Source organism: Meyerozyma guilliermondii, genomic scaffold, assembly GCF_000149425.1.
Source record: "Meyerozyma guilliermondii ATCC 6260 scaffold_3 genomic scaffold, whole genome shotgun sequence".
Lineage (NCBI taxonomy): Eukaryota > Fungi > Ascomycota > Pichiomycetes > Serinales > Debaryomycetaceae > Meyerozyma > Meyerozyma guilliermondii.
Genome location: NW_001809798.1, coordinates 195,117 through 217,739, shown reverse-complemented (window position 1 = coordinate 217,739; position 22,623 = coordinate 195,117). Strand labels below are relative to the sequence as shown.

Sequence of the window (22,623 nt, the reverse complement as noted above, 5' to 3'; positions counted from 1 at the left end):
CTTCACGAATGTTTAAATGTGGAAATTCGTTTCAATCTCAAAATATTGGCTGTCCAATTGATACATGTACACTTTCTTGTATTTTTTTCATGATCTTTTCGTACCCATTACATTTCCTATTTGGCTTATAGTTTCTCGCCGTTTTCCTTCCTCTGGAATATTCTTCGCGAAATCGCCACGAGGTTTAAGTCTTCTGACCTTCACTACAGTAACTTATTACTTGTATAATGGACTTTGAATTAGAGCCTACTTTAGAGCTGATTGTGGAGCATGACTCCCTCAAATGGATCTTTGTAGGAGGAAAGGGAGGTGTTGGTAAGACTACGACATCATCTTCGATAGCAGTCCAATTGGCACTTTCAAAACCAAATGATCAGTTTTTGCTCATTTCCACGGACCCAGCCCACAACTTGTCCGATGCTTTCTGCCAGAAATTCGGCAAGGACGCTAGACCCGTCGAGGGCTTGCCAAACTTGTCGTGTATGGAAATCGACCCAGAAGCAGCCATGTCTGATTTACAGCAACAGGCATCGCAATATAACAACGATCCCAGTGATCCTATGAAGAACATAATGAACGATATGACTGGGTCGATCCCCGGTATTGATGAGGCATTGTCGTTCATGGAAGTTCTCAAGCATATCAAGAATCAAAAGGCATCAGATGGAGATTCTGATGAAAAGACCGTGGCCTACAAAACCATTATTTTCGATACTGCTCCTACAGGACACACGTTGCGTTTCCTTCAGTTGCCAGCTACACTCGAAAAGCTCTTGGGCAAGTTTAAGCAGTTGTCCGGTAAATTGGGACCCATGTTGAACATGTTGGGAGGTGGTCAACAGCAAGACATCTTTGAAAAGATGAACGAGATACAAAAGAATGTCAGCGAGGTCAATGAACAGTTCACGAACCCTGACTTGACCACGTTTGTCTGTGTGTGTATTTCCGAGTTCTTGTCGTTATACGAGACCGAGAGAATGATCCAAGAGTTGGTGTCGTACAACATGGATGTCAATAGTATTGTGGTGAACCAGCTTTTGTTTGCCGATAACGATGGCAGCTGCAAACGGTGTGCGTCCAGATGGAAGATGCAGCAAAAGTATTTGGATCAAATGGCTGAGCTCTATGAAGATTACCATGTTGTAAAGATGCCATTATTGGGTACTGAAGTGAGAGGTATTGACAATTTGAAGAAGTTTAGTAAGTTTTTGCTTTCACCATACGACCCAGAAAAGGATGGTTCGTTGGTTTTTGACATGGAAGAAAAATAAAGTGGCATAGGGTGTAATATAGTGATAAAAATAGCAGAGTAAAATACTGTTGGAGCTGGTCGCGAAATTCCTTTCTTTTCGTTCAGCCATCATGGCACGGGGAAACCAGAGAGATCTTGCTAGAGCCAAAAACTTGAAGAAGCAGCAGGAGGCCGCCAAGGGTCTGAAGAAAGAAGGTGACCCTAAAAAGCGGATGGAGAGTGACGCTGAGAAAATGAGGCAGAAACAGGCAGCAGGTGAGTAGAAGAAACCGAGATTGGGATCAAAAAATACTAACATAGCCGATGCTAGGAGAGCCGCTGAAGCTCAGAAGAAGTAAAAGGACACTAAGCTTTTTGAAGTATAGACGATATTAATTTGGAAGTAGCAGGATGGAGGTATTGATATCCCAAAACTTTTATAGTAGTTCCATTTGTTTTGTCTTCTCCAGCATATGATAGCATCGTTCTGCTATATAGTTCAATTCTACTTCATATTTGATTTCTTTTCAAGTTTTGGATTGATTTCGTATTTGATTCGTATTATATCTCACCTATTTTTCAGCGTTATGTGTACTACTTTATTCTCATCTAATCAACATGCTTATCGAAGAGACCTACCACGACGTCAAAACGTCCTACGGGACCACCATGAGGCTCTTTGTATACCACCCCAAAGTCCCCAATTACCCAAATGCAAAGTTTCCAGGAGTTGTGGTGTACAGTGAAATTTACCAAGTCACTGGTCCCGTCGCCAGATTTGCCAAGGATATTGCAGGACAAGGATATATAGCGGTAGCACCGTCCATTTACCATAACTTTGAACTGCACGAGCCATTGGCTTACGATGCTGAAGGAACAGATAAGGGTAACAACTACAAGGTTACCAAAGAATTGAAGTCGTATGATGAAGACAATAAGTTGGCAATTAACTATCTTATGGACCTTAAAACTTGCAATGGCAAGATTGGCGCTACAGGAATGTGTCTTGGAGGCCATTTGGCATTTAGAGCTGCTCTTGACAAAAGAGTGAGTGCTGCAGTTTGTTTTTTTGCTACTGACATTCACAACCATGCTTTGGGCAAAGGCCAACAAGACGACTCGCTCGCACGAAGCAAGGAAATAGAAGGAGAAATCATCATGATTTTTGGGTGCAAAGATAACCATGTACCTTTGGAAGGTAGAGACTTGATTCGGTCTACTTTGAGAAAGAATAATGTCGATATGACGTTTATCGAGATCAATGATGCCCAACATGCCTTTATTAGGGATGAAATGAGTAAAGGCCGTTACGATCCTGCCACCACCAAGGCATGCATGGAGTGGCTCTTTGAACTTTTTACAAGAAAGTTGAAACTCGACTACGGCGAGCACGATGGTAAAACACAAACGATCGAAAACGTATGCTAAATGGCCAATTTTTGAGAAGACTTCACTTTCAACAAAAGCAAGTAGAAACCATCCTTTTCTATAATCAATGCCTTCTCTTCACTGTTCTTCACTGACCCTTCTTCGTATACCCTGGAGTATGTTCCTGCACACACCGCGACTTTTTCGTGAACCGAAAAATTCTTCACCAACTAAGCACCACCCTAATAACACTCCATAATGCGTCCCTTCAAGCTTATGGGCCACGAGCGGTCGTTGACGCAGGTCAAATATAACCAGGAAGGAGACCTCCTTTTCCTGGTAGCCAAAGATAGCTCGGCGTCTGTCTGGTTTGCCAGTAATGGTGAACGGTTAGGTACATTCGAAGGCCATATGGGTACCATTTGGTCTATCGATGTCGATTCAAACACCCACTATGCGGTCACTGGTAGTGCCGACTTGACCATCAAGCTTTGGCTCGTCGAAACAGGCGAATGTGTATACACTTACGAGATGCCCACACCAGTCAGAAGAGTGGTTTTCTCACCAGACAACTCCAAGTTGTTATCGGTTACCGACCAGGTTATGGGACAAGTAGGAACGATTTCTGTGTTTGATGTGAACAACGAAGAGCCCAAAAACCAGTCCTCGAAACCAAGTCTTGTGATTCCAACCAGAGACGGCGCCAAGAAGGTAACAATTGCCGGATGGTCAGCTGGTGGAAAATACATTATTGCTGGCCATGAAGATGGTTTAGTCTCCAAATACGACGGTGCTACGGGCGAGTTCATCGATAGTGTCCAGGCTCATGGTATTCATAACGAAGAAAAAATTCATTTGGTTACCGATATCCAATTTGCTCCAGAAGACAAGTCATACTTTATCACATCGTCAAAAGACAAATGTTCCTGTTTGATTGATGTCGAAACCTTGGAAATCATGAAGGTATACAAGGCTGACGCCCCCATGAACACCGCTGCCATCACTCCATTGAAGGATTTTGTCATTTTGGGAGGAGGTCAAGAAGCCAGAAATGTTACTACTACTGCTGAATCCCAGGGTAAATTCGAGGCTAGATTCTACCATAAAATCTTCATTGATGAAATCGGTAGAGTCAAGGGCCATTTCGGTCCTTTGAACACAATCGCCGTACACCCCGATGGAACTGGTTATGCTAGTGGAGGAGAAGATGGGTTCATTCGTCTTCACTCGTTCGACAAATCCTACTACGACTTTGAGTACGATGCTGAGAGAACAGAAAGGGCCATTGCCGCCGGAACGACTTAGCTTGTATATTATGCATTAATGGAAATTCTGCTTGATTTGCACCCACACCGCACCCGATGCGATCTCATCTCTTACTAATTAGATAAATGCAGGCGCGCCGTTTCACCGATAAAGATTCACCCGATTGCTACCGTCGCTAAAAATGGCTCCCAGTCAAAGTTCCGAAGCTCTCTCGGATGGCTTTTCGCCTTCTGCTGGTAACCTGGACTCAGAACTCGCCGGAGGGTTTATGGTGGGTGATAAAAGCTACGCCAGCAATCGAAGAAGATCGACAAGAAAGAAGAAGCCATCGTACGTTGAACCACCCGATCTTGACGTGTTGGATGGTGATTTGGTAGAAGTAGATAAGGAGACGAGTGCAAAGACCACTGAGAAACCTCCTGTGAAGACAACTAAGAAAGCTGGCCAAAGGAAACCAAAGGCGAAGGTTGCCAAAAAACGATCACCAGATTCGGGAACCGATGAAGAGTACACTCTCGAAAACGTCTTCGATAACGAGTCAGAGGATAGTGAAGTCGAAGTAGTAGCAGAAAAAGCTACGAGAGAAGGTTCTTCCATAGCAAACTCGATCAGTTTGTCAGATTTGGATGACGATACTGTTCCATTGGCCGACGTAGAAGTACCACAAGAGTCTAAAGAACCGCCACCCAAAAAACGGAAAACCACCAAGAAGGCTACTCCTCGTAAGAAGAAGGAACCTAAAGTGAAAGTTCCTTATTTTACAAGAGCTACGGCAAGGTTGTACGAGCATCATCCTAAACTCAAAGACGTATTCCCATATTTGGGATCACTTGAAACACCCCCAGTCAAACGCGCTCCACAACCAGAAGGGATGAATATAAAGCTATTGCCGTTTCAGCTTGAAGGTCTAAACTGGCTTTTGCAGCAGGAAGAAGGTGAATTTCGCGGCGGCATTCTTGCTGATGAAATGGGTATGGGTAAAACCATTCAAACAATTGCCCTTTTTCTAAGTGACTTATCTAAGGGACCCAATTTGGTTGTTGGTCCTACTGTGGCACTTATGCAGTGGAAGAACGAGATCGAAAAGCACACAAAGGATGGTTTGTTGAAAGTGCTCTTGTTCCATGGCGCCAATAGGGCAACCGATGTGAAGGAGCTATCCAAGTATAATGTGATTCTCACTTCGTTCTCTGTCCTTGAATCGGTGTTTAGAAAGCAAAATTATGGTTTTAAGAGAAAAGCAGGTCTCGTCAAGGAGAAATCTCCATTGCACTCTATCGAGTTTTACAGAGTTGTGTTGGATGAAGCACACAATATCAAAGATAGAACTTCAGGCACGGCCAAGGCGGCTAACAACTTGAAGTGTTCCAAGCGCTGGTGCTTGACGGGTACTCCATTACAGAATAGAATCGGAGAGATGTACTCATTAATTAGATTCATGAAGTTGGAACCATTCCATCAATACTTTTGTACCAAGTGTGAGTGCAGCAGTGATGAGTGGAAGTTTCTGGACTGGAGGCATTGTGACATCTGCGGCCATTCACCCATGGTACATACGAACTTCTTCAACCACTTCATGCTTAAAAATGTTCAGAAATACGGTATTGAAGGGTTGGGACTCGAGAGTTTCAACAACATCAGGCTTTTACTAAAGCATATTATGTTAAGAAGAACCAAGTTGGAGAGGGCGGATGATTTGGGTCTTCCTCCACGTGTGGTGGAGATCAGGAAAGATTGGTTCAATGAAGAAGAAAAGGACTTGTACACTTCATTGTATAGTGACTCCAAACGGAAGTTCAACGACTATGTGGCCGAGGGAGTTGTTCTCAACAATTATGCCAACATTTTCACATTGATCACACGTATGCGACAATTGGCGGACCATCCTGATTTGGTGTTGAAACGAGTAGGAACCAATCAAGTCTCGAACGAAATTGAAGGGGTTATTATTTGTCAGTTATGTGACGACGAATCTGAAGATCCCATAGAATCCAAATGCCATCATAGATTCTGCAGAATGTGTGTGGTGGAGTATTGCGACTCGTTTGGAGGTTTAGATAAGAATCTCAAGTGTCCAGTCTGCCATATTGGACTTTCGATTGATTTAGAGCAGCCAGCATTAGAGGTGGATGAGGAGTTGTTCACCAAGGCTTCTATTGTCAATAGAATCAAAAGAGGAACCCATGGTGGAGAATGGCGCTCTTCGACAAAGATTGAGGCTCTCGTAGAAGAGCTTTACAAGCTTCGTTCAGATCGTCATACAATCAAGTCCATTGTGTTTTCTCAGTTCACGTCGATGTTAGACTTGATCGAATGGAGACTTAAAAGAGCAGGATTTGAAACCGTCAAATTACAAGGTTCGATGTCTCCTCAACAAAGAGATAACACCATCAGACACTTTATGGAAAATACCGGAGTCGAGGTGTTTTTGGTATCGTTGAAAGCTGGTGGTGTGGCATTGAACCTTTGCGAAGCGTCGCAAGTTTTTTTGATGGATCCCTGGTGGAATCCCAGTGTGGAGTGGCAGTCTATGGACCGTGTACATCGAATTGGTCAAAAGCGACCGATCAGAATCACCAGGTTCTGTATTGAAGACAGTATCGAGCTGAAGATTATTGAACTACAGGAAAAGAAAGCCAATATGATCAATGCAACCATCAATCTGGACGACGCAGCGGTCAGCAGGTTAACCCCGGACGATTTACAGTTCTTGTTTATGAATTAGTATATAGCATAACAATATTATGAGTACATTTACTGACTATGATAATCAGTCTCTTTCTCGCTAGTCCTGTAGCTTATCAGTGAATTTTTCGCAGCCACTGAAAAATACGGTATACAATGAATAGATCACTAGATGGAAACGAGACTCTTGATTAAAAACCCAATCTTCTTGTCGTTCATCATTTCTATCCCTGCTCCAAGATCGAGCTTCTTGTCCACGTAAAAGTCCATCGCGTCAAGGATGGTGTTATTCAATCTCGTCTCATCGTCCAAAGCCAGGGCATCAAGCACATCAACTTGCAGCACCAACTTTTGGAGGTCATTGTTCTCAACGTAGATATAGATTGTTCCCAATATCTCGTACTGGTAGAACATATGGTTGTTCACCGTGTCCGGTAATCTGAAATCATTGGGAGTAAAGCTTGATGGGTTCAGTTCTCTTAATTTGGGTTTCACAATTTCAAGTATCTTGTGGTCTTTCTTCTCACTGTGATCCACGATCACTCTGGCCTTACCAACGTACTTGTCAATGAGCATTTGATTGCAAACTACAAGAAAATTGTCCCTTTTATACCCCGTCTCCACAGGCAACTATTCCCGACGCGCTATCCAATTTGCAAGATGATGTCGTGTTTCGCTCTCAATTAAGCCACAGTGAGCGCAATTCTGTAGTCAAGACGACTAGCGCCATGCGTAAGAAGCATCGGAAAACGTCAACTCTAGCCGAGATCTTTAGATGAGAATATGATTGGCTGCAAATCCCAATATGCCAGTGCCGTGTATTACGGGGCGTGTCGCTATGGCCAGCCGCACCCTCGCTTGTGTCAAACGTGCAGATTTACGAAGTGCGACAAGAATAGACTTTCTGATTTTGGTTCGACTATGTAGTAATGTTTGGTGAACCCTCCAGTAGTGACGTCTATCTATGCATATGATGATAATAACTATTCAAGAGCCACTTGTCCGGTTACTCAATCTAGATTGACCATTTTGCCCAATCCAGCTGACAGCTGCGGCTAGTCTATTTATGGTTGTTCGTTTCATGGAGCGTGCAGCCTGTGCCGCAACAGACGAGAAACTCCGAATCAATGTGCTTATCAGTACGTACCATTATTTAAAGTGATTCAGATGAGTAATTTGTGAGCATCTGCGTTCGCACAGAGCCATGATATGTAGCCAACAGGTCTAAAGACTGTTTTTTAAAGCATATATTGTCCTATAGAATGTGTATTGCTTCTCGTCAACAATTGACTGAAATAATAAACACAACCAATTCCACAACTGTCACAGAATACAGAATACAATACCGGTATAGAAAAATCATCAAAGGGGAACAAGAATCTTGATAAAGCACCCGATCTTCTCCTTGTACATCTTCTCGGTCCCAAATCCAAGGTCGAGCTCCTTGTCGACGTACAATTCCATCGCATCGAGAATCATGTCTTTCAGTACCATCGTCCTCTACAAGAGGGGCATCAACTACATGCAATTGCAGCACCAATTTTTGGAGGTCATTGTTCTCAACGTAGATATAGATTGTTCCCAATATCTCGTACTGGTAGAACATATGGTTGTTCACTGTTTCCGGCAATCTGAAATCATTGGAGGAAAACTTGATGGGTTCAGATCTCTTAGGTTAGGTTTCACGATTTCAAGGATCTGATGATCTCTCTTCTCACCGCGATGAACTATCACTCTGGCTTTACCAACGTATTTGTCAATGAACAACTCTCTTAGAAAACTTCCAAATTGTTCAACTGTCAAGTCTTTTTATGCCTCCTACATACTCCATTTAGTAACGCACTATCGGCAGCTGCGGCTTACGTGCCAGTTTATTTCTACTATCTGCGCCGTGCATAGAACGGACGTTGTAGCCAAGCGTGTTTAACACTGCGATCATAAATTTTTCATGACATGTATCATCATAAGATAAGATTCCGATACTGCGAAAATTAACTTCGCACAGGACTTGCATAGTTAAGGGCTTATCGCGCAAATTTACCACATAAAGTTAAGATTACCTCACGAATTATCCGACAACCTGCTTGCTAATTTATTCAACCACTAATGTCAGTTACAATTCAATCGTATGGCGATTGCAAGATCACGATCAAGACGGGACTATTCATTAACAATGAATTCAAACCATCAGTAGGTGGAACAGTTATGACAACCCCGAATCCAGCCACTGGTGAAGATTTGGCCACCATAAGTTCTGCTACTGCCGAGGACGTGGATATTGCCGTTTCTGCGGCCAGATTGGCGTTTGAGACCACTTGGGGCAAGAAAAGTACTCCAGACCAACGAAGCTCTCTTCTCAACAAATGGGCTGAATTGATTGAAGCTGATATTGATTCTCTCGCTGAACTTGAAAGTCTTGATAACGGAAAGCCGGTATGGATGGCTCGCGACGTGGACATAGTAGACAGCATTGGGTGTCTTCGTTACTATGCTGGACTTGCAGACAAAATCGAAGGACGTACTATTGAGCAGCAAGAAGGTATAAAATTGGCGTTCACAAGAGCCGAACCTATAGGTGTATGTGGTCAAATTATTCCCTGGAATTACCCTATACAAATGTTCATGTGGAAAGTGGCTCCAGCTTTGGCTGCTGGAAATACAATTGTGATAAAGCCTGCTGAGCAGACACCATTGAGTGCACTTCGTTTGGCTGAATTGGCAGTTGAAGCAGGATTTCCTCCTGGAGTCTTAAACGTGGTGAATGGTCCTGGAGCAGTGACTGGGGATGCCATTTCGCGCCATATGGATATTGACAAAGTTGCCTTTACTGGGTCGACGGTGACAGGGAGAAAAATCATGGAAGCTGCTGCAAAGAGTAACCTCAAAAAGGTGACGCTTGAACTAGGAGGAAAGTCACCAGTTGTGGTCTTTGACAGTGTGGATATCGATCAGACTGCTAACTGGGTATGTATGGCGATTCTTTTCAATCATGGACAAGATTGCTGTGCTGGTTCTCGTCTCTTTGTCCAAGATACCATCAAGGACGAATTTCTTGCAACTCTTAAAAAGAAAGTTGAGCAAGTTGAAATCGGAGACCCCAGTGTCAAGACCACGTTCATTGGCCCGTTGGTTTCAAAGCAACAGCAGGAGAAGGTGAAAAAGTACATTCAATATGGCAAGGACGAAGGCGCCGTCTGCCTTACCGGAGGTGAAGATAAATTGGCAGATTTACCACAAAAGTTCAAAAATGGTTTCTTTGTGCCCCCAACAGTGTACACAGATTGCAAAAAGGGTATGAAGATAGTAGACGATGAAATATTCGGACCAGTTCTTGCTGTGCAGACATTTGAAACAGAAGAAGAAGCAATTGAGTTGGCAAACGATACTGCCTATGGACTCGGAGCTGGTATTTTCTCCCAAAATGCCTCTCAATGTATGCGTATGGTTCACGCTATCAAGGCAGGTACCGTGTGGTGCAACCAGTACATGGTGCTCAGTAATGCTGTTCCATTTGGTGGCATGAAACAATCTGGTTTTGGCCGTGAACTCGGTATCGAGGGATTGAAAGAGTACACCCAAACCAAGGCAGTGCACTGGAACTATGGGGAAGAGATAGAATGGCCGCTCAATGGCACAAATGTATGAGGGTAGGTTGGTTGCGACTAAAAGAGAGGACAGGTTGTATAGAATACAAGGTATAAACTTGATTGCTTTTGCTTCATTTAATGTTATTCTCTTCGAGAATTCCCCATACTAGGGTCAACAGCCACGAAATTAAATTTCACTACTTACCTAAACCCTATGGTTGCGATCTCAGACAAATTCAGTTCGCACCGCAGTTTCAATTTATCATTGCTCCAGTGGATGTTATGAACAAAGGCATATACCGATCTTTAGTCTTACCAGGCCGCTGGTCTGTGAGCAGAAGCACATTCTCGGCACCTTCTAGATCTCATATCCTCGCTGGTGTCTTTCAATTGAGACATTATTCTTATCAAAAACAACACAATTACGAACACTCATGGAGCAATCCTAAAAAAAGCCATTGGTTCATCCCATTGGGTGTGATTGGAGCTTCACTAACCACGGGGTACTCTGTCATTGACAACGAAACAATAAAGGTTGCCACCGATACAAGTATACATGGACTTACTCCCGACGAAAATGCCGATACTTTTGAAAGTGGACTCTTTCAGGCGTCTCAAAACGAAGAAAAAGAGCAGTTTGATGCCTATAGGCGCGAGAGAACCACCAACAGAAACATATTTGCTCGAGCGCTATACTCATTGGGCTTTTTTCTTCACGACTACATCTGGGATCCGTTGGTGACGGTTGGCCGGTTTGTGGAACTCTCGGCTATATTTCTACCAGTACTTCTTGCGTCTCCCATCTGCTGGTTTGGAAGGAAGGACAAGCAAACTGGTGGCCACATTCGCAGCGGAGCCATCATTTGGTTCCGTTATCTTCGTTGGAGTGCCGAACGTGCTGGCGCTTCGTTTATCAAGTTGGGCCAATGGGCTGCTTCGAGAACCGATATCTTTCCCAAGGAGATGTGTGACGAGCTTCAGGACTTACATTCCAATGCCAAGGCCCACTCTTTCCACAAAACCAAGAAAATTGTAAGTAAGAGCTTTGGCGGTATGCCATTTGAGGACATTTTTGACGAGTTTGAAGAAAAGCCCCTTGGTGTTGGAGCGATCGCTCAAGTCTACATTGCTAAGCTTTCCAGTAAAGCGCTAGAGGCGGCACGCAAGGAGGGCGACATGGAGATAAATCTTGGTCGACTGAATCAAACGGGCCAACTTCTTGATAGAATCTTGGTGACCGAGCACGAAGATCCGTTGACTTCTAATCAATACGTTGCAATCAAGGTACTCCACCCTCAGGTGGAGGTGAAAATCTTGCGTGATTTGAAGATCATGCGTTTCTTTGCCAATGCTATCAACATAATTCCTACCATGGAGTGGTTGTCGCTTCCTGACGAAGTTGAGCAATTCTCCATACTTATGCGACTTCAGTTGGATTTACGTATTGAGGCTCTTAACCTCGCCAAGTTCAGAGCAAATTTCCACAAAAGACTCGATATCCACTTTCCAAAACCTTATATCAACTTTAGCACCAGGGATGTTCTCGTGGAAGAATTTGTACATGCCGTTCCCATGAGCAAGTTACTATCATTGGACCAGAATTTCGGCAAGAATTTATCCAAGGAAGTGAGTGATAAGGGTCTTGATGCATTCTTGAAGATGTTAATCCTTGACAACTTTGTTCATGCTGATCTTCACCCAGGTAACATGATGGTGCGGTTCTATAAGAACGAGTTGTTCAAGCACGAGAAGGAGTATAAAATCGTGAAATCAAGTAATGAACAGGAAACAAACCGCATTACAAACGAGTTGCTAAAATTAGGCAACGATAACGATGCTTGGTGTAAGAAATTGGAGCAATTATATGACGACGGTTATCATGCTGAGATTTGTTTCCTTGATGTTGGTCTTATTACTGAACTCAACCACAGAGACAGAGTAAACTTCATTGATTTATTCAAAGCCCTTTCCGAATTCGATGGTTACAAGGCTGGAGAATTAATGGCCGAGCGATCACGTACGCCAGAAACCGTCATTAACAAGGAGATCTTTGCTCTCAAGGTAGAAAAGTTGGTGGATAGGATGAAGAAACGAACTTTCACTCTTGGAAACGTCAGTATTGGTGACTTGTTAGATCAGGTTTTGGGTATGGTTCGTACCCACCACGTTAGAATGGAAGGAGATTTTATCACAGTTATCGTGGCCATACTTTTGCTTGAGGGTATAGGTCGCCAGTTGGATCCAGAATTGGACTTATTTGCAAGGTTCGTATACGCCCTAATGTTTGGCTTTCCTACTGCAAATTCAATTTACTAACATCAGTTCATTACCTGTTCTTCGTCAACTTGGGGTGTCGAAGGAAGGTCGAGAATTGTTAAGCAACGAAAACTCACTCAGTATGATGAAGGTGTGGTTGGCCTTGGAAGTGAGGCAGTTCATCCATGCTTCAGTGCAAGACGTAAGTAATCTTCTCTCTGTGTGCATTTTATTCTTTGCATTTTTTCTTGAATTTTTGAAATTTTTTGTGGAACCCAACACTAACGCAGATTCATGCCCTTGTCAAGTCCGATATGCTCAGTCCAAATGTTTAGACAATATAGAATGTATACCAGCCAACTACGGTTGGCAGTACTAACTAATGTATGGGTGTATTGGGTGCCATACAAACACATTTGTAGCTTTCCCCACTTCAATTGTGAGATAATTGTAGGAAATGGATATCGACTCTGTGGGCAATTCTGAGCAGGAAAGCTCTCAGGGTGGTAAAACCACAATGTATGCGTTCAACAGGGACACGCTGACGTTGGGGCCCATTTCAGAAACAGACGACCCTTCAATTTCAGGATTTCCTTCTACGGTAGATGGTGCCAATATTTCAATTCAACCGAGTATAAGTGCCCAGGAAGCCTTTTTCACAGAAAACCAACGTGGCTGGATGCATGGGGTTGAACCTCCAACTACTATATTCAAGTATAATCGATCAGACAGCTCGACTTTGGACGATAGAAGACACGTTTACGGACTGGAACAGACTATATTCACACCTACGGGGCGATTGGGGCCAGTAGAACATAGCACGATACGCAATAAGACCTCTGAATTGCCTAAGATTGATCCAAAGTCTGATGAGTGTCCTGAAAAGGTGAAATATGAGGCTCCCAATGGAGGGTTCTCTGGCTACTATTCTATGCCTCAACAAGCGATAAACGCACCCCATAGGTTCAGACAAGATATTGAGAAGCGCAGACTACTCACTGATATTCCAAACTGCTGCTACCATAATAATGGCACCGTCAATGGTATATCTTATATTTTCGGTGGTCTCGCCGCTTCCAAGTATAATGACTTCTCGCATTTAAACATCCCCAATAATGTGGATCCCAGCAAAATATCCATATATTTTCCCTACGAGCTTCCCCCTTTTGTCAGTCGTGACTTGCTCACAAGTCCCTACATGGTACAGAATCCCCACTTGATCCAATTCAATGCCAGCAGAAATACTATAACTTATCTTGACCTGATGTCTACCACAAATGTGCCATGGAGATTGAATGGAACCGCAAGCTGCCTCATTTCACCGCGGCACATTTTCTTCTTTGGAGGATATGAGATAGAGGTCGAATCCACGGAGTATATTCAGAGCGTTGATCGATGGATCGTGCGTAAGAAGCTCATCATGAACGACTTCGGATACATTTTCGACTCTCTCACCCTAAAGTTCACAAAGATACGTCTTGATCTGAAGAACAGACACGATATAATTCGTGGCCGAGTTGGTTGTGGAATAACTGCTAATATCTACGAACCTGTTGAGTCTGAGGTGGATATTCCAGTTCGAATTCCGCTGCCGCCTGTCTTTACAGATACAAGCTCAGACACAGATGTTCTGACGAACAGTATGTCCCCGGAAGGTCCTAAACACCCTAATATTAAAGTCTTGACGGGGTCAGCATTACAATCGTCGACTAGTGAAGACTCAAGACAGTCGGCTAAAACCAATAGCATTATCACAGAAAAGGAAACGAAGAAGGATTCTGCTCCCAATAGCGCGGTAAGCCCGAGCCACGGGATGGCTGCATTGAAAATGGGAAATATTCTTGAAAAGTCGACTAAAATCTTCCATCTCAGTCATCTGCGCAAAGCATCTGGAAACCTTTCCACAGGTCTTAACAGCCATCTCACTAATACCTACTCACAAGAAATGAGTCGTGTTCGTTCTAACTCACATGGAAGTAGCAGGCCCACGTCTCCCATTTTAAAGGCTCAAAACAGTCATGCTACTACGAAGAATTCTCTTGCACCATCCCTTTCAAACGACCAGAAGTATGCATCTTCCGTAGAAACTGATGTCAAATTCATACCAACAGCTACACCAGAGCATGTGGACTCCTTCAGGTTTGGTGGACATAAGAACTCACAAGCATCCAATCATTCACATCCGTCAAGATCCAACACACAAACCTCTAAGTCCGAGCTGGGGGCTGAACTAAACTCTATTGCTTCCTCAGATACCAGCCCCAGTTCCAACCTTCTTTTTGAAGATTCGGTTATAAAATCGGGTATCGTCAGTGTATCAGTTTTCATATTTGGAGGCTTCAAATGCGTTCTAGAGGACGGTATAGGCAAGTTCCAAGCCACAAATGATTTGTTGAAGATTGACATTGGAAGTAAGGACAACCACGAGTCGATTCAATTCATGGAAGAGGCTCTAATATACTCCTACGGAGATGAAGGTGACACCAAGAAAGCGGCCCATTCTGCTGATTGGCCCCTGGCCAGAGGGTATTTTGCATTTTCTTTAATTGAGCACCACCGATCTTTCGTCGACAATTGCAAATGGGATTTGTATGAGGGATCCTCACTGTCTACATTTGACGATTTGAGCAACTCAAATCGAGCCAGGTCGCCGGAATCTGATAGATACAAGAGTAATAATGCAACGATGCAGAGAAAGTTCAAGTCGCCGCAAACTTTTTTCAATGGAAGAGCCCTTTTGATTCAAGGAGGAATCAACGAAAAGCATGAGTCGTTCAGTGATCTTTACTTGTTTGTGTTCGATACAGGTAAGTGGACGTCAGTGACAACATATGTCCATGAGTATTTTGATTCCGACAAAGAACCACACATGGCAAAGTGCAAGGAATCAGAGAATCCACTACCGCTGCTTGTCGAAGCAGAGCTTCGTGCTTGTCATCACACCGCCCTTTATTACAAAAATGAGGATCGAGACTACTTGTTCTTTGCTGGAGGGATCACCAGTGACTGTTTGAAGGGTCCAAAGACGCCAAGTAATGGCAAGTTTGATGTTGCTAACTATGCCAAGTTCCTGCTATTCTCTGAGAACTCGTATCTTCTTCGCATGATGGTTTTAAACCTACAGACGCAGACGTGGCAGTTTCTCCGCTACTACCATGGAGACATATGTACCACGAACAAAACATTTGGACAAATGGTAGCCGATCGACCATGGTGGAAAAATACCAGAATCTGCTTTGCCGGTGGATCTGCCTACATGAATGAGAAAAGCGTCAATTTATGTCACGGGTTGGCATACCCTGCGCCAGACTCAGAGGAAAAATGGGATGCCATTAAAAATGATCTCCCCATGGGATATGCTCTCTGGGGTGCCCATGTCCTGTTCACGTTCCCCAGTCTTTGAGTTGCAACCTCGGGTCCTGCATGGTCGCCGTCGATGGGAAAAATCGCCTGCATAGATCTACACTTGCTCATTATTCTCAAGAGTGGCCAACGAAAAATTATCACAGATATGTTTGGACTTGGAGGAGCAGCCCCACAAATCTCGTCGCAACAAAAGCTTCTGGCCGCCGAGGCCGAGTTGGATATGGTCACAGGAATGTTCAACCAACTTGTAGAACAATGTCACAGCAAATGTATCAATAAATCGTATAACGACTCTGACGTTTCCAAGCAAGAAGCTCTCTGCTTAGACCGATGCGTATCGAAATACTTTGAGACTAATGTGCAAGTCGGGGAGCACATGCAAAAGATGGGCCAGTCTGGCCAGTTTATGGGTCGTCAATAGAGTCTTGTATTTAGGTCATATTATGCTATTATATTTACTATTTTTGACCCATGGCCCGTCCCAACCGTAGCTTTATGCCCTCCCAGTGGTTGAGGTTGGGCCGCACGTCCAAGAAAACACTGCCGTTGTTGCTGTAAAAGTCGATCACGTAGTTGACGGGAACTCCGCACCGATCAATGGTCCAATCGTGTCTATCAAATGGAAGATCATAGCCCAAGATTTTGTTATTGAACCATGCTCGGGGCGTAATCTTCTTCAGATCGCCTTTGAAACTCGTGAGTGTAATACCATTACACTTTTTAATTGCCTCTTCGTAGTTGGCCCGTTCCCAGTAAAGTATGTGTTTCCATGCAGATTCATTCACAGAGTTGTGAATAGGAACCACAGTCTGCATATCCTCAGCCTTGGGGTCCCAATTTTTCCTCTTCATTGCCTCAAAAAACTGCTTTTTGAGAAGGATATATCCAGTTCTCATTAGAGGAAGTCCGGGGTATGGAACTGACTTCTCTCTCCGTTGGCAAGTTAACTTTCGACCACGATGATGGTACTGAACCCAAACTCTTGGAATCACACCCGCTAGAGCTTTCTTCTATGGCCTCTGGCACTCCGGAACGTACCTGCTTGACAGAAATTTTTTCGATCCAGTCTTTTCGAGTATTATGATCTACAGGACAAACTGGTTTTGGTTCATTTTCCGGTACTTCCAAGTTCACCAGATTGGGCTTTGAGGTGCTCCACATCATCCCTTTCATTCCGGAGAGCCAGGACAGCCTGGTTGTATGGTCTACTGGACACTTCAGTTCATCATTACTCATGGTCATAAAAAAAGTTGCTGACAATTCCTGCAGAATGCGATTAAAGTCTACGATGGGTAATACTAATAAATGAGTCTACTATGAAAACTAATAGATCTTTTTCTTTTCATCCAAGGAAAACTCGCCGGCGCCGGCATTGACAATGATGAGCAAGCCTCCAACAATGGACAAGGTCTGGAAAAATTCGTATTTCAAGAAGTCCCGGTTGGAATCGCCGGATGAGTACTTCCAGAATTGATTAACGAACACATTGTAAAAGAACAACAATACTGTCAACACGAACGCAGCGAACTTGGTGTTGTAGCCGACGATGATGGAGGCACAAGCGGCAAATCCCACGAGAATAACGATGACTCTGAAAAGGGAAAGTTTAGCAGAGAATACGAATCCCAAGAACAATAAAACCAATAATAATCTGCCTGCAAGCAAAAAGTATTTTTTGTTGTCCTGGTTCTTAACCATTGGCAACCCAGCGACAGACATCAATCTCTTGTCACGAACCAAACTGTCGGAGAATGCAAGAATCAATCCTCCAACCACCGACAAGTTTCGCAAGATGAATTGTCCATCGAACATCAACCCGTAAAACAACCCTTGAAACACAACCACACATACAAGAGCAATAGTCGAGACCTCAGGCTTTTTGCGCAACACCAACATCGTCAGAGCAGCAACCATGGTGATAATGTTGGTCAACAAAAACAATACTGTGAGCCACCACCAGATATGTCTATAGTTGTGCAAATAATATACTTGTTCGCTCCACTGGGTGAAAATACGAAGCGAATCTTCATAAAAGGTCGCAACAATAAAAGCACGACCAATCGAGGGAACATATGGCTTCAACGGACGACTATATTGATCGATCAAGTCCTCAACATTTTTCGAAAATTGTTCAAATTGTTCCATTGATGACTTTGCAGGTACCACCGGCCCAATATGAGGTGGAATACCAGCAGGGGAAGGACCTCCAGGTCCAAATTGGTTGTTAAATTGGTTGTGGCCTCGGTAAGACATGGATCAAAGTGCGGTGATCAACAAAACAAACTAAAAAAATCTCTCGAAGACGCCAGTATTAAAGTAAAATAGTTTACAGTCTCCTGTAACTTTTGTTAACTAGTAGGTGTTACTTGCAAGAAGAAATAAAATGCAAACAGTTTGCGCACCGAAAGTGTTCCACTGAAGAAACTATAATGGAATGTGGAGATTTTGACACGCACCGGGTTTTGTCGGTGAACGCACACTGTGCTTAGCCGGTGTGATCGTCTTATGACTACTTTAGCCAAAGTTATGCAAGGGTGATGCGGTGGCTCAATGGTAGAGCTTTCGACTCCAGATCGAAGGGTTGCAGGTTCAATTCCTGTCCGTGTCAATTCCTTTCTTCCTTTCTTTTTTGGTTTTTTTTTGAAGTCACGTACAAAACTTGTATGATGAGGGTTGTGGCGAAGTAGGTGCTGCGTACCATTTTGTCAAAGACCCACTTCCATTCTCTTATCGTACGGTTGTATCATCTTCTTTATCTTCGGTATGCTTTTATTATGTCACGTGATGACTCTATGCTACATATTCTACTTTCTCTTCACTCTCCTTTCGCCGTGGCGCCTCGTTTCCTGGTCCATTAACTCACGTATACGGTGGGAGCCGGCTATTCCAATTGCAAGTACTGGTTCCAAGCGATCCATGGGCATTTTATCTTCCAACATTAGAACCGCCAATTTTTCACTTTTGCCAATGACTCCCAAAGTCAAATGGCTCATGTCATTTTCTTCTAGCGTATTGAGATCCAATAGAGGAGTTTCGTTATGCAAGCCGGCTGCCACCGCTGCGACATAGTCGTACATGGCAATACCTGCATCGATGAGGGCCAACGTAGTGGCATTGATCATCGTTGCCAACATCCCTCCGTCTTGCGCCAACACATGTAGATTCACCTTTATCACCGTCCGTGGATAGAGCTTGCATATTACACTTTGTTCGAACGTGCGCTCCATTGTGGCCTTGAGTTCTATGATTCGTTTTTCATTTTTCAACCGTTTTTTTCGCTCTATTGTTGAAAAGCTGGCAACAGCTATATTGACCTCGATTGTAGCTCGACTCACATCGACTTGTGACCTGGTTTCAGGTTCCAGAGGTCCTTCTACCATGCAAATGACTTTGGTGTTGCCCTGTTCTACATACGACGAACCCGTCAGAGAGTTTGGATGAGTGTTGATTTTGCACTCAAACCGACGGAGCTCATTCCATCGACGCCCGTCCACACGAAGACCTTCGGGGGAGTAGAGCTCTAATCTGGACATTCGCAGAGAAGTTTATCAACTTGAATGCGAATTGAAAACTCAAAGACCGATGCCAGGTCATATGCAGTACACTTATATGGGGATGGATTCTTCGATGAAAACGCCTAGCATATAGCAGTTGCAAAGGAAGAAGAGGCAAGCCGAAGGAGTTAAGCCAAAGTCAAACGTACTTTCTCCGAGAAACTCGAGCTTATATGCATTTAAGAGCCACAATGCTTGCGTAATGATCCAGAGGGCCAACATGAAAATTCCAGTATACTTTCTTGAAGTCAATAGTTTGGAGGTGGCTAGCATATGAGGCAAGAAGATGAGGAACCAGATAAAGTATTGGGAGGTCATGACCTTGTTGAATGTGACGAATGCAAATGTTTGAATGAAGGCACATGAAACCAAGTTTTGCTGAGCAAAGATCAAAGGAATCAAAAAAATGGACAATCCTAGTTGCGGAACAAACGCCCATTTTTCCAAGTTTTTTGTGATTGAATAGAGGAGTGGATCCAGGTCAATTGTGTGCAATGCAGCCATGGCGGACTTGTAGTACAACGCAACATTGTACACTGAAAAATTGTGCCTGTGGTCTACCCGGGTCAAATGGTATAGGTAGGTGTGTTCGAGGAACTCCATTCCATAGATCTGGTACATTACAATGTTGAGAAGTGCCACGGTTGCAATACTTATTATCGCAAAAGTACAATTCTTAGCATTGATCCACTTGACAATTGGTATTGTGGGAAAAAATCCCCTGTTATACTTGGCAAGGTATAACATAATGCTGGGGATATATATGATGGGATATATCTTGAAATGAATAGCCAAACCCATCCAGATACCAGCACCAATGACTTGGTTATTCATAGCCATGCTCAATCCCATCATGATCATCACCGTTAAAACACTTTCTGATGACCCACGAGTACTTATGGTGATCACCATTGGGTTCAAGAGCCAAATAGATGACAATATGATCAACTTATTGTGACTCAATGGCTCACCTTTAACTCTGATTTTTTGTAGCATTCGAAGCACAATTACACCCGTCACAAGATCACTCACCATGAACACAAACTTGCCGAAACTGAACCACCAGCCTCCCCATGATGTGGGGTACATCATCCATGCCAATAGAGGAGTATATCTGTAAGTTTCCCTCATATATGGTGAAGCTCCAACAGCTACGTATCGTGCCGCATCGGTGAAAACCATATAGTCAATGTCAGTATATTTCACCACCATGTACTCATCTTGGTACAATCCAAACAAGAAGAATCCTATTCGAAGTGCTAAGGCAATTTCCAAGAGGAACGGTACAGAAATCATTAATACCATAAATAGTCTCTGGTTCTGCAGGTATTGGTCAAAATGCGGGTGCGAATTAGTTTTCAATTTCAAGCATCACAATGTCAAACCCACAAGAAGAGGTCTATAAAGAGTACGCAAACTATGACTGGGATTCCTTTACTGAGTTCCAAGAAGGTATAGCCCAAATAATGGACAATCATTTACAATCCATGCAGGAACAAGACCCATCTATCACCTCGATTCCAGCATTGGACCGCCAACAGTTAATCGATCAAGCCAAGAGTTTCTTCTTTTGTAGCAAGACAGGCCATATATTCAACTTGGACGACTACGAGCAATGGAAATTGCACAGCAATGTGGACGACAAAGGTAAAAATGTTGACAAAATTGAGCCTAAAATTCAAGAAATCGCATCAGAAGAAGAAGCACTGGAAGCCCCTTATTCTTCCAATTATCAAGAACTTGTAGAACTCATCGTTGCAGGAAAACCAGTTCCAGGGATAAAAGAGATTCCTGATACGATACTACCTGAAAAAAGCAGCAAACCGGTGCAGCAGCAGCGTACAAAGCCATGGGAAAGAGCGAAAGAAGAGTAAGGAAAAACGAAATGGAAAATATCTATTAATGCATAAATCTCATGGCAGCTTCAAACGCAGCCAATGCGGCGGCGTTGGCAGGGAACGAACGGAGAATTGAGGGCCCAAATCCTCGAGTGAACCCTCTCCAGCCTTGTTGGTTGTATATGTACTTTGCAGCATCGATCCAGCGAGGAAACTTCTTTTGCGATCTTATGGGACTATCTGTCATGATTGTTTGCTTGATGACATCGGAGGGGTATGCAAATACCCAGAAGACCGTTGCAGCAAGTCCTCCTGACCAAAAGTTGATGGATGGAGTGGACATCTTTGTGTTATCTTCAAACCACCTTGTGAAGATTTCGTATGAGCCCCACCAGAACACAAAGTTTGTTCTGAAAATCATGGTGGAGAGCAATCCGCTGTATATCCCGCGAATACCAGAGGTTTTATACAACTTGGTAGCCACGTCGATAGGACCAGAATATATCTTAGATTTCGCATCGTATTGAACCTGCAATCGAGCCTTGAATTGTTCAATGGGTGCAGCGACAAACGACACTGTCCAGCCGGATCCCAAGCCGGCGATAATATGGCCCATGAGAGGAAGTCGTTTCTCCTCGGGATAAAAATTGTCTTTCACGTATCTACGATAAACGTGAAGAGATCCCAACATCACCGAATCCATAAGTACCCACCCAACCAATGGTGGTGTAAATCCCTTGTAGAATCCTGCAACTCCTTCGTTTCTCAACGTTTGCCATACACATGCCATAGTACCATTGAATCTTCCTGGTGGTGCAGTTTGTAAACGCACTTTGATGGTGTCGAACGGATGGCCCACGGCGTTTTTTGTGATACCTGAGAACACCCCAGCTACAAATCCCACATACCGTGGAGGAGGCTCGCTCACAGCAAGCTGGTCTACGTCGAGATCCTCAACTTCGATGGACATTGAGTGAAATAGAAGAAGCGATCAGAGACTGTTAGTCAGATTTTTCAGTCGCGCCGGTACCGGCGACAGGTCCGAAGCGTGGGGTAGCGAGAGATTGACCAAAAGATAATGCTTTAGTGAGTTTAGAGTAGATAGAGATTGAGATAGGTGTTTCTTCGGTTTGAATGTAAGGTTACATTATTGTTTTTAAGAAACATAAAGAAACTCAATTGTCACTAATGATTCTTGGGGTTGGTGAAATTGAAAAATTCGGTAAAATTTAAAAAAAATCACTTTTTATGACCAATTGTAATTTCGGGACCAACAAAGCTTAACAACTGTTAGTGATCTACTCAGTATCAGCGGCTTACAACCTCCCCTAATGTTCAGCTACTTGCAGCCAGTCTCCTCTATCGGTCGTGCGCGGCACCGATTCGGTACTCCATTTCTCATACAACATACTTTCAAGTCACTTCTAGTCCCTTCCCCCCACTTGTAGTCACTTCCACACACTTCGTACTGA

General features: G+C 43.6%; 14 protein-coding genes and 1 non-coding gene across 15 annotated transcripts; 10 read left to right on the top strand and 5 right to left on the bottom strand. All coding sequences in view use genetic code 12, as the record gives it.

Moving 5' to 3' along the window:
* Window positions 1-227: 227 nt before the first annotated feature.
* Window positions 228-1,271, top strand: PGUG_02422 (guanine nucleotide exchange factor; the record flags this gene model as incomplete). Its single annotated transcript, XM_001484643.1, has 1 exon — window positions 228-1,271. One exon carries the CDS (start codon window positions 228-230, stop codon window positions 1,269-1,271), a length of 1,044 nt encoding a protein of 347 aa, XP_001484693.2.
* Window positions 1,272-1,840: 569 nt separating this feature from the next.
* Window positions 1,841-2,506, bottom strand: PGUG_02421 (uncharacterized protein; the record flags this gene model as incomplete). The annotated part of the gene is made up of 1 exon (XM_001484641.1): window positions 1,841-2,506. The coding sequence occupies one exon, from the start codon at window positions 2,504-2,506 to the stop codon at window positions 1,841-1,843; it is 666 nt and encodes a 221-aa protein (XP_001484691.1).
* On the top strand, window positions 1,850-2,659 carry PGUG_02420 (carboxymethylenebutenolidase; the record flags this gene model as incomplete). The annotated part of the gene is made up of 1 exon (XM_001484642.1): window positions 1,850-2,659. One exon carries the CDS (start codon window positions 1,850-1,852, stop codon window positions 2,657-2,659), a length of 810 nt encoding a protein of 269 aa, XP_001484692.2.
* Window positions 2,660-2,857: 198 nt separating this feature from the next.
* Window positions 2,858-3,904, top strand: TIF34 (translation initiation factor eIF3 subunit i; the record flags this gene model as incomplete). Its single annotated transcript, XM_001484640.1, has 1 exon — window positions 2,858-3,904. The coding sequence occupies one exon, from the start codon at window positions 2,858-2,860 to the stop codon at window positions 3,902-3,904; it is 1,047 nt and encodes a 348-aa protein (XP_001484690.2).
* Window positions 3,905-4,046: 142 nt separating this feature from the next.
* RAD16 (DNA repair protein) lies at window positions 4,047-6,590 on the top strand (the record flags this gene model as incomplete). Its single annotated transcript, XM_001484639.1, has 1 exon — window positions 4,047-6,590. One exon carries the CDS (start codon window positions 4,047-4,049, stop codon window positions 6,588-6,590), a length of 2,544 nt encoding a protein of 847 aa, XP_001484689.2.
* A 2,066-nt stretch (window positions 6,591-8,656) lies between these two features.
* PGUG_02417 (aldehyde dehydrogenase family protein) lies at window positions 8,657-10,195 on the top strand (the record flags this gene model as incomplete). Its single annotated transcript, XM_001484638.1, has 1 exon — window positions 8,657-10,195. The coding sequence occupies one exon, from the start codon at window positions 8,657-8,659 to the stop codon at window positions 10,193-10,195; it is 1,539 nt and encodes a 512-aa protein (XP_001484688.1).
* An 80-nt stretch (window positions 10,196-10,275) lies between these two features.
* Window positions 10,276-12,453, top strand: PGUG_02416 (uncharacterized protein; the record flags this gene model as incomplete). The annotated part of the gene is made up of 1 exon (XM_001484637.1): window positions 10,276-12,453. The coding sequence occupies one exon, from the start codon at window positions 10,276-10,278 to the stop codon at window positions 12,451-12,453; it is 2,178 nt and encodes a 725-aa protein (XP_001484687.2).
* A 397-nt stretch (window positions 12,454-12,850) lies between these two features.
* PGUG_02415 (uncharacterized protein) lies at window positions 12,851-15,796 on the top strand (the record flags this gene model as incomplete). The annotated part of the gene is made up of 1 exon (XM_001484636.1): window positions 12,851-15,796. One exon carries the CDS (start codon window positions 12,851-12,853, stop codon window positions 15,794-15,796), a length of 2,946 nt encoding a protein of 981 aa, XP_001484686.2.
* A 33-nt stretch (window positions 15,797-15,829) lies between these two features.
* Window positions 15,830-16,180, top strand: TIM10 (protein transporter; the record flags this gene model as incomplete). The annotated part of the gene is made up of 1 exon (XM_001484635.1): window positions 15,830-16,180. The coding sequence occupies one exon, from the start codon at window positions 15,830-15,832 to the stop codon at window positions 16,178-16,180; it is 351 nt and encodes a 116-aa protein (XP_001484685.2).
* A 902-nt stretch (window positions 16,181-17,082) lies between these two features.
* ERV29 (Erv29p) lies at window positions 17,083-18,012 on the bottom strand (the record flags this gene model as incomplete). Its single annotated transcript, XM_001484634.1, has 1 exon — window positions 17,083-18,012. The coding sequence occupies one exon, from the start codon at window positions 18,010-18,012 to the stop codon at window positions 17,083-17,085; it is 930 nt and encodes a 309-aa protein (XP_001484684.2).
* A 283-nt stretch (window positions 18,013-18,295) lies between these two features.
* Window positions 18,296-18,367, top strand: PGUG_05936. The gene has a single exon. It is a non-coding gene; the product is annotated as a tRNA-Trp (tRNA).
* A 196-nt stretch (window positions 18,368-18,563) lies between these two features.
* Window positions 18,564-19,292, bottom strand: PGUG_02412 (exosome non-catalytic core subunit; the record flags this gene model as incomplete). Its single annotated transcript, XM_001484633.1, has 1 exon — window positions 18,564-19,292. One exon carries the CDS (start codon window positions 19,290-19,292, stop codon window positions 18,564-18,566), a length of 729 nt encoding a protein of 242 aa, XP_001484683.2.
* A 72-nt stretch (window positions 19,293-19,364) lies between these two features.
* PGUG_02411 (glycosylphosphatidylinositol-alpha 1,4 mannosyltransferase I) lies at window positions 19,365-20,618 on the bottom strand (the record flags this gene model as incomplete). The annotated part of the gene is made up of 1 exon (XM_001484632.1): window positions 19,365-20,618. The coding sequence occupies one exon, from the start codon at window positions 20,616-20,618 to the stop codon at window positions 19,365-19,367; it is 1,254 nt and encodes a 417-aa protein (XP_001484682.2).
* Window positions 20,619-20,689: 71 nt separating this feature from the next.
* Window positions 20,690-21,187, top strand: PGUG_02410 (uncharacterized protein; the record flags this gene model as incomplete). The annotated part of the gene is made up of 1 exon (XM_001484631.1): window positions 20,690-21,187. The coding sequence occupies one exon, from the start codon at window positions 20,690-20,692 to the stop codon at window positions 21,185-21,187; it is 498 nt and encodes a 165-aa protein (XP_001484681.2).
* A 25-nt stretch (window positions 21,188-21,212) lies between these two features.
* On the bottom strand, window positions 21,213-22,121 carry PGUG_02409 (uncharacterized protein; the record flags this gene model as incomplete). The annotated part of the gene is made up of 1 exon (XM_001484630.1): window positions 21,213-22,121. One exon carries the CDS (start codon window positions 22,119-22,121, stop codon window positions 21,213-21,215), a length of 909 nt encoding a protein of 302 aa, XP_001484680.1.
* Between the last annotated feature and the right edge of the window lie 502 nt (window positions 22,122-22,623).